General features: G+C 39.8%; 1 protein-coding gene across 1 annotated transcript in view; it reads left to right on the top strand.

Moving 5' to 3' along the window:
- Positions 1 to 8,573, top strand: part of LOC115218456 (sphingomyelin phosphodiesterase 4) — a 36,224-nt gene extending 27,651 nt beyond the window's left edge. The window contains exons 14-17 of the mRNA XM_029788284.2: positions 1,248 to 1,469; positions 2,622 to 2,780; positions 5,967 to 6,095; positions 7,509 to 8,573. Coding sequence (XP_029644144.1) covers positions 1,248 to 1,469; positions 2,622 to 2,780; positions 5,967 to 6,095; positions 7,509 to 7,880 — 882 coding nt within the window. The 3' untranslated portion in view covers positions 7,881 to 8,573. The remainder of the gene's footprint in view (positions 1 to 1,247; positions 1,470 to 2,621; positions 2,781 to 5,966; positions 6,096 to 7,508) is intronic.
- Positions 8,574 to 10,036: the final 1,463 nt, after the last annotated feature.

A 10,036-nucleotide genomic window follows, 5' to 3' on the forward strand; every position in this document is an offset into this window, starting at 1 on the left:
TCATCCATATGTATCATATGACCATACCAGTGCAGTCATCTCTCTTGCTCACCACATCTGATGCCACTTATACCTACCTTTTCTTTACAGACACTTACACTCTGTCAAATATGCACAGACATTGCACATCCAATGAAGCATGATAACATCATTTCTTTCAAGCCTATGCATGACCTCAGCTGTCACAGCCCTTGTTTCACTGCCATGTAGCATAGATGTTCGCACACAGGCATCATACAATCTGCTTTTTACTCTGAGAGAGAGACCCTTTGTTGCCAGCGGACGTAGGAACTCTCTGAACATTGCCCAGCCTAATCTTATTCTTACAGCTACGCTCTCAGAGCACCCCACTCCACTTCTAGCTTGGTCACCTAGATAACAGAAGCAATTCAGTACCTGTAGTTTGCCCACCTAGCAGTTGATGCAGTCTGTTTACTGCACATTTTCAGTGGTTATTGTACCTGTGCATCTTCCACATACAAAAGCTAGTTTCCCTGTTAACCTTCCATTGATATTGCTGCACATTTTGTGTGTCCAAAGCTTACACCAGGTGCATCTTATGGAGTTTCTACTTATTCCTTTTCTACAGATTGTGCAGGCTCATCTGTCAGAAGGGATTTGTGATCTGGCTCCCTTCTTACTAAGACTTTGGTCTTTACTAGGTTATCTCTAAGGCCCTTTGATTCTAGGCCTTGTTCCTATACCTGGAACGTCTCTAGTTCTGGTAGTGATTCAGCAATAAGAGCAAGGTCATCAGTATAGAGGAACTCCCAGGGGCAGTCTGTTTTAAATTCCTCTGTTATTACCTGGAGGACTATGATGAACAAAGGAGAGGGGGTGGTGCTGAGCACCGATCCTTGGTGAACCCCTACTTGTACCCTGAATTCTTCACTATTCATTGCCAGCCCTCACCTTACTGGTAGCATCCCTGTACTTGGCTTGTACAGCCCTCACCAACCATTTGTCTATCCCTAGTTTGTGCATTGACCACCAGATAAGGGTTCAGGGGACCCTGTCATAGGCTTTCTCCATGTCAACAAAAGCGAAGTACAGAGGTTTATCTTTGGCTAGGTATTTCCCCTACAGCTGTCTTACCAGAAATATAGTATCAGTTGTGATTCTTCCTGGCACAAAACCAAACTGCTTCTCTTCTAGGCTAACTCTCTCTCTTTCTCCAGGACTTTCATCACCTAATCAAAACAATTTGATGTTTGTGATTTGCATTTTTTCTGTTTTATCTTTGACAGGTCCGGAAATTACTGATAAACATTGCCCATGCCAAAAAAGAAGTTAGAGCTTCTGAACAGGCTGAGAAGTCATCACAGTTTAATTTTCCAACCATTTGGTTAAAAATGGCATCTTTTTTCAACCCTAACAACTTTTCTGGTGATAGTGATTCCATTGAACTACAGAGGAAGACCAGGCAACATTTGGAGATGGTAGAAAACCAGTTACAATATATATTTGATGTAAGTATGCTTCAGACTACACACACACACATCATCATTTAACATCTTTCTATGCTAGCATCGGTCAAGCAGATTGTCACAGTCCAAGTTTTTTCTGTTTTGGAGATCTTATTGCTCTTTCCATTGACTGATGCTTCTGGTGTTTCACTTGTGTTACTTGGTTTGGTTTCTGTAGCTGGATATCCGTTTCTTTACTACCCACAAGGGGCTAAACATAGAGGGGACAAACAAGGACAGACAAACGGGTGAAGCCGATTACATCGACCCCAGTGCGTAACTGGTACTTAATTTATTGACCCTGAAAGGATGAAAGGCAAAGTGGACTTGGGCGGAATTTGAACTCAGAACGTAACGGCAGACGAAATACGGCTACGCATTTCGCCCGGCGTGCTAACGATTCTGCCAGCTCGCCAGCATATCCTTGACTGTAGCTGGATATCTTTGACTTACATACATGCTTGTGTGTGTGTGAGAGAGAGAGAGAGAGAGAGAGAGCAAAGGAACATCAAGAAACTGAAAACCAGTGATATTCTTCTTACTCTAACTATTATAATGGTAGTGAACCAGTGATTGGCATCTGCCTAGTTAACTGCGACCTTGTCCTTAGAGGCCATTGCAAACATTCAGATCACATCTCTGATCTAAGGTTTATTTGCTATTCCAATGTGCTCTTTCTTATTGCAACCAACCATAACTTACTCTGCCAAGGAATTGGGTTGTTGGTGTTGTTTTTATGAAAAAGCACCATCCGTTCGTGGCCGTTGTCAGCCTTGCCTGGCCCCCGTACATAAAAAGCACCATCCGATCGTAGCACATAAAAAGCTCCATCCGATCGTGGCCGTTTGCCAGACTCGTCTGGCACCTGTGCCGGTGGCATGTAAAAAGCACCCACTACACTCATGGAGTCGTTGGCGTTAGGAAGGGCATCCAGCCGTAGAAACATTGCCAGATCAAACTGGGCCTGGTGCAGCCTTCTGGCTTCCCAGACCCCGGTTGAACCGTCCAACTCATGCTAGCATGGAAAGCGGACGCTAAACGATGATGATGATGATGATGAATTGAGAAAGAAAAATCATTTGTTTTACTGTAATATTTACTGATGTGGTCAACCTTAAGTGTTTTCTATCCCATTTTTTTAATTTCAAAACAAAGATTGCACCTCCAGAAGTTTTATTCTATGATGACAACAAAGATAATAATTCAAATTTAACAAATGGTGATGTTCATAAACAATGCCAACATAATGAAACTTTACCTGATTTTGAAACTACATATGAAGGTAAACGCCTAACTGATGTTGGAAGACACCAGGTAATTATTTTTCATTTCTTCTAGAAATTTTTGATTTTATATCCATGCTCTCTTTTGATTTCATTTTTGTTAATGTTATGAGCCTGACTGAGTCTTCATCTGCCTCTACGATACCAAACTGTTTTAAAGTGTTTATATTGAAACAGAAACTCAATGATTGTTTATTTTACAAATATTTTAATAAAAAAGTTTAATTGTTGAAGAGATCCTTATTTGCTATTTTATTTTTGAATGCACTTTTCACTTAAGATCATTGTCATCAATATTTAAAAACTTAAGGCCAGTTGGAATATACTTCAAAGATATTAGGACCTGTAAAGGCCTTTCCACTGTAGTTTGTCATGGAGAAAATAATTATTGCTGAAGACAAAATTGGTGTCAAAACATCATTGTCAGCTCTTTATTGGACTGATGGATGCATATCAAACTCGTTAGCTCTCCCCAGTATCAGATACCAAGATAGGCAACTCTGAGCTTAGAAAAAACTTTGTTTCCTTTATCATAAATCAGTAAAATATAAGCTACTGACAGCCAACCTTGGTTGCCAGCGAAGAACAAAATATACAAATAGATGTACGAAGTAGTGACAGAAAGTATACAGACTTAAGACTAGTTCAAATATGTTTGAGAAATATTTGCTTTCAGAACCTTCTCTTGACATCTAGGTTGGTAAACTGCAGCATTTGTAGAATAAAAATTTTCACTGAATAACAGTGAAACAGTTGTAATGGTTTAGGTCATGTACTGGTTGTCAGTGTAAGGTCATGTACTGGTTGTACTGTAAGGTCATAAGTCAGGACCACAGCATCTAATACGAAAACTATGTACTGTAAATGAATTCTGAAATACATATAAACTGAGAGAATAGGAGCGATGTAGTGAAGTGTAATGGAAAGTGAGACTGTATTTAAATATCTGTCTGCAGTAAAAGTTGGCTGGTTGATTGAGAAGAAATATTGAGGTAGGGTCTCATGTATGCAGAGCTTTGTATATAAGACAAAGTAGGTCAAAGGTGAGCCTCAGGATCATTTGATGCAGACTGTCCAACTTATGCCAGTATGGATGATGAAAAATAAGAGGTTGAACATGATATAGCTGTTACCACCTAATCAATTGTAGAGGTCTTTTTTATTGTACCGCCCAATCAATTTGAAGAGGTCTTTTTCGTTTGGCAATCAGGTTAGTCCTGATTGAACAGACCTAAAAATGTTTGTGTTTCTAGAAGTATATTGGACTATATTTTCATCTATATTCTTTCCTATTTTACGATAGTAGGGTGTAATTCAGTGGTTCCCAACATGGGGTCTGCGGACCCCTGGCGGTCTGCAAAGGTACTGGGGGTATGTCAGTGAACTAAATTCAAAATTTCTTATATACATAAGGATAAACATATCAAAAGGGGTCTGCGAGAAAACTTATTTAAATAAAAGGGTTGGGAACAACTGGTGTAGTTTGACTTCTATTTGTAGAATAGTGTAGTTGGCTTCTATTTCTAGCAGGACGAACGGCTATGTAGTGGCAACTTGGTATCCTTAAATGAAATAGAAACCAATTTCAATGTCCGTGAGTTATCTCCCTTAGACTTACAATTTATTCATACGAGTGGTTGAGAAAATATTCTGTTTCTCTCTTCCTAGCTGTCACCTTGATAAATCAGTCATTTCTTATTCAACTTATTCCTGAAACAATTGTTAAATTAGCAAGAGAACCGAAGGATACCCATTCAGAATTTGGAGTTGAAAGTTTTACGAAATGAAGATTGTAATAGCTGCCTTCTCAATAGAAATGATTGTCATTTTATATTGACAGAAAGGATTTGTAGTAGGAGATGTTTCTCCCAAGTGAGAAAACCTTCAAATGACAGCATTCCAGCTATGACCATCCTGTCTTTCTATATGAAGAACTATATTGTATAATGTATCCGTTCGTGGCCGTTTGCCAGCTCTGTCTGGCACCTGTGCAGGTGGCACGTAAAAAGCACCCACTACACTCACGGAGTGGTTGGCGTTAGGAACGGCATCCAGCCGTGGAAACACTGCCAGATCTGACTGGGCCTGATGAAGCCTTCTGGCTTCACAGACCCCAGTTGAACCGTCCAACCCATGCTAGCATGGAAAACGGACGCTAAATGATGATGATGATGATGTATCCATGGTTGTTACCAGCGTCGCCTCACTGACACTTGTGCCAGTGGCACGTGAACAAAACATTCAAGCAAGGTCGTTGCTAGTGCCGCTGGACTGACTCCTGTGCAGGTGGCACGTGAAAAGACACCACTTGAGCGTGGCCGTTGCCAGTATCGCCAGACTGGCCCTTGTGCCGATAGCACATAAAAGCACCCACAACACTGTGGTTTGCGATAGGAAGGGCATCCAGCTGTAGAAACTCTGCCAGATCAGACTGGAGCCTGGTGCTGCCATCTGGTTCGCCAGTCCTCAGTCAAATCATCCTACCCATACTAGCATGGAAAGCGGACGTTAAATGATGATGATACTTGTTATTTAAAGGTTTAAGGGTGTCATTTGCTGGAGATTTGATTATTATTGCTAGTATGTTGATGAGTGTGCACAAAGCACATGAGTGTGTTGGAGTTGTATATCTGCATCTGTTGTTTTTTCACATAATATCGTTGTATATATTGTGTTGTGCTATGAGTGTAACAGATTATATCAATCTTGTTACTTCACTTCCCTTCTTAGAACATCAAAACTCTATTTAGCTCCAATTGAGGCAGAAAGAAATTAAGCTTGAACTGAAAATTCAGTCTTATTGAATTTTCATTGTCACTAAAAGTTTCTGCTTTGTGGACGATGAATCAACGTCATCATCATCGTCATTTAGCGTCTGCTTTCCATGCTAGCATGGGTTGGATGGTTCAACTGGGGTCTGTGAAGCCAGAAGGCTGCATCAGGCCCAGTCTGATCTGGCAGTGTTTCTATGGCTGGATGCCCTTCCTAACGCCAACCACTCCGTGAGTGTAGTGGGTGCTTTTTACGTGCCACCCACACGTAATGATGAATGATTTAAAAAAAATTTTTCTTTTCAATTTCTCTGTTTTTTACATGGCAGAGACGTGTTGCATGCTTATATGTTGATAATACTGTAAAGAACTTCAGTATATGTATTTTTGTACTTACAAATAAAGCAATGAACTAAATTGTGTTTGCATATCTGTTCAATTATTAGCTGATGAACCGGCTGCGTACAGCCAACGTGAGTTACCAAGGTGATCCAGACCTGCAACCAGTGAGAAGTTTTGAGAACGGATTCTTGGTACAGAATCTTTACAACATTTGCTGTCAGATCAACAACCAGGTAATGTTGATCAGTTTGATTTGTGCAGAGAATATTGCTAACTTATTGCAAACCTGATTTATTTACTACCCACAAGGGGCTAAACACAGAGGGGACAAACAAGGACAGACAAACGGATTAAGTCGATTATATCGACCCCAGAGCTTAACTGGTCCTTAATTTATCAACCCCAAAAGGATGAAAGGTAAAGTCGACCTCGGCGGAATTTGAACTCAGAACGTAGCGGCAGACCAAAAACGGCAACGCATTTCGCCCGGCGTGCTAACGTTTCTGCCAGCTCGCCGCCTTTTCTTATTGCAAACCTATTCACTCCTTTCCAGCAGAGTGAATGGGATGAAAAAAATTGCTCGTGACACTGTCGTATCCACTCAATGTGGAGTTGAGATGATTGATCTACTGATTGTGTAATTTTGTGTCGAATCCTTACTTCAGCTATATTGTTTATCTTTCATTTTTGTTTTGACCTCACGAATGTCATGAATCCTACTAGCTTCATTGTACTGTAAAGTCATAAGTCAGGACCACAGCATCTAATACCAACACTGTACAAAGATATATATATATATATATATATATATATATATATATATATATATATATATGTAGACACACATGCAAAAATCATTCGATTTGTGTTAACTAACCTAGAAATATTGATATTTAAACATGTTATTATTAAAAACAAATATCAGGCATTGATCTGATGATGTTCAGAATGGATATCAACCACATTGATTTCACTGACAACTAATATCCACACACATTGTAGATGACTTGCGTTTGCTGCTATCATTAGAATGGATGACTGATTGCAGCTGTGAAATCCATATGGCATCATTATTATCATCATCGTTTAACGTCCGTTTTCCATGCTGGATAGGTTGAATGGTTTGACTGAGGTCTGGAAAGGCAGCGACCACACCAGGATCCAACCTGATCTGGCAATGTTTCTACAGCAGGCTATAGAAGACACTTGCCCAAGGTGCCACGCAGTGGGACTGAACTCGGCATCATGTGGTTGGTAAGCAAGCTACTTACCATACAGCCACTCCTGTGCCTATCTATGTCTATGTCTGAACATGATACATGCCAGGCCCTCTTGACTGGCTCCTGTGCCGGTGGCATGTAAAAAGCACTCACTATACTTTCGGAGTGGTTGGCGTTAGGAAGGGCTCCCAGCTGTAGAAACATTGCCAGATCAGGTTGGATCCTGGTGTGGTCGCTGCCTTTCCAGACCTCAGTCAAACCATTCAACCTATCCAGCATGGAAAACGGACGTTAAACGATGATGATAATGATGATGATGCCATATGGATTTCACAGCTGCAATCAGTCATCCAAAATGTTTGCAAAAAAACAAAAATTCTTTCTCTTCTCTTCTTGCACTATAATTACGTTTGGTTTTTATTTCAGTGTTCTACAACCATCCACAATTTGTATTACCGTGAAGATTTCCTCGGTCGAGTTATGCGAGCCTATATCCAACCACCGTTGTGCCTCCGGGATTTCTACTCACCAAACCAGTTACGCATCACATCAATGTCGAGCAAACCACACATAAGTCTTCGTCTCTTTGCCAGCTACTACATCCTCTTTCGACTGTTGCTGCTGTACTTGATACTCTATCTCTGCTACGACATCAGTTTCATTACTTACTTCATCATTTTGTTCTTAATCATCTTTTTCTATGGTATTGTCCATGGCATCTTCATAAAGCAGCCTGCAAAACCACCTCCAAGAAACCGCTCAGGCAGTTTTGAGGATTTGATGTGTAATTTCGAATAGGGAAAATTAACATTTAAAGCGAGAAAGTCATTGACATTTTTATACACCTGCAATGTATATATATCCCCAACAGTGATATCGACCACAAGGCGAAACTAGTATTATAATAATAATAATAATAATAATTGTAATATTTATCATTATCATTATCACCATCTTTAGTTTAATGTCCACTTTTCTATGGTTGCATGCATTGGACAGCATATTGAAGCAGATTTTCAATGGCTGAATGCTGTTTCTGTCACTAAGATTCGCCTGTAACCAAGCAAAGTAAATACTTCACCATGGATAGACATGTCTGTGTAAATGAATGACACTGCATATATAGCAGTGGCATTCATTTTTCAACTAGCATGTAATCTTAAGACAAGGAAACACACACACGGACATGTATATTTGTATGCATACAATAGGCTCTAAATTTCTACCAAATCCACATCAAGGCTTTGGTTGACTTGGAGCTGCCAGAAATAGTGTGGTTGGGATGCAAACTTCTTAATTACACAATTAAGCCTATACCTGTACAGCCTTACCTATTCCTCAGTGTGTGTGTTATTTTACTATTTTTAGCCAGTGGTCTCTGATCATGCTGGAGCGATATGTACATACACATAACTGCTTTTAATCATATTTAAATTACTTCATTCCACACCATTCTACGTCTCTGTAAAAATATAAAAATCAAAAATTTCATTTGTATTGTCTTAAATGTATGTTTTCATGAACATTAATATTTTTTAAAGAAAATATTGTTGTGTTATATTCTTCTATATTCTCTTCATGTGTATTTGCATTTGTATACATTGACAATGTTGCAGGCAGACTGAATTGGTAAGAAATTCATATTTAAATCATGAAGTCTTGGGTTCAAATCCACAACATTTTACTTTATGTAAGAATATTCTTTTCTACTCTAGGCACAAGGCCCGAAATTTTGGGGGAGGGGGCCAGTCAATTAGATCAACCCCATTATGCAACTGGTACTTACTTTATGTAAGAATATTCTTTTCTAGTCTAGGCACAAGGCCCGAAATTTTGGGGGAGGGGGCCAGTCAATTAGATCAACCCCATTATGCAACTGGTACTTACTTTATGTAAGAATATTCTTTTCTACTCTAGGCACAAGGCCCGAAATTTTGGGGGAGGGGGCCAATCAATTAGATCAACCCCATTATGCAACTGGTACTTAATTTATTGACCTTGAAAGGATGAAATGCAAAGTCGACCTCAGCGGAATTTGAACTCAGAACGTAAAGACAGACGAAATACGGCTAAGCATTTCGCCTGGTGTGCTGACGTTTCTTATTTCTTTACTGCCCACAAGGGGCTACACACAGATGGGACAAATGGATTAAGTCGATTACATTGACCTCAGTGCATAACTTGTACTTATTTAATCAACCCCGAAAGGATTAAAGGCAAAGTCGACCTCGGCAGAATTCAAACTCAGAACATAAAGACAGATGAAATACCTATTTCTTTATTACCCACAAGGGGCTAAACATAGAGGGGACAAACAAAGACAAACAGGTATTAAGTTGATTACATCAACCCCAGTGCGTAACTGGTACTTATTCAACCCCAAAAGGATGAAAGGCAAAGTCGACCTTGACAGAATTTGAACTCAGAACGAAAAGACAGATGAAATACCTATTTCTTTATTACCCACAAGGGGCTAAACATAGAGGGGACAAACAAAGACAAACATAGGTATTAAGTTGATTACATCAACCCCAGTGCATAACTGGTACTTATTCGACCCCGAAAGGATGAAAGGCAAAATCGACCTTGGCGGAATTTGAACTCAGAATGAAAAGACAGATGAAATACCTATTTCTTTATTACCCACAAGGGGCTAAACATAGAGGGGACAAACAAAGACAAACATAGGTATTAAGTGATTACATCAACCCCAGTGCGTAACTGGTACTTATTCGACCCCGAAAGGATGAAAGGCAAAATCGACCTTGGCAGAATTTGAACGCAGAACGTAAAGACAGACGAAATACCGGTAAGCATTTTGCCTGGTGTGCTAACGTTTCTGCTAGCTTGCCACCTTACTTTATGTAAGAATATTGTCACAGTATTGGGTTGGGTGAGTTAATGTGGAAATCTGTTGAATGGATTCTAACTATGAGGGTGAGTCAGAAAATTAA

Source organism: Octopus sinensis, linkage group LG1, assembly GCF_006345805.1.
Source record: "Octopus sinensis linkage group LG1, ASM634580v1, whole genome shotgun sequence".
NCBI classification, from domain to species: domain Eukaryota; kingdom Metazoa; phylum Mollusca; class Cephalopoda; order Octopoda; family Octopodidae; genus Octopus; species Octopus sinensis.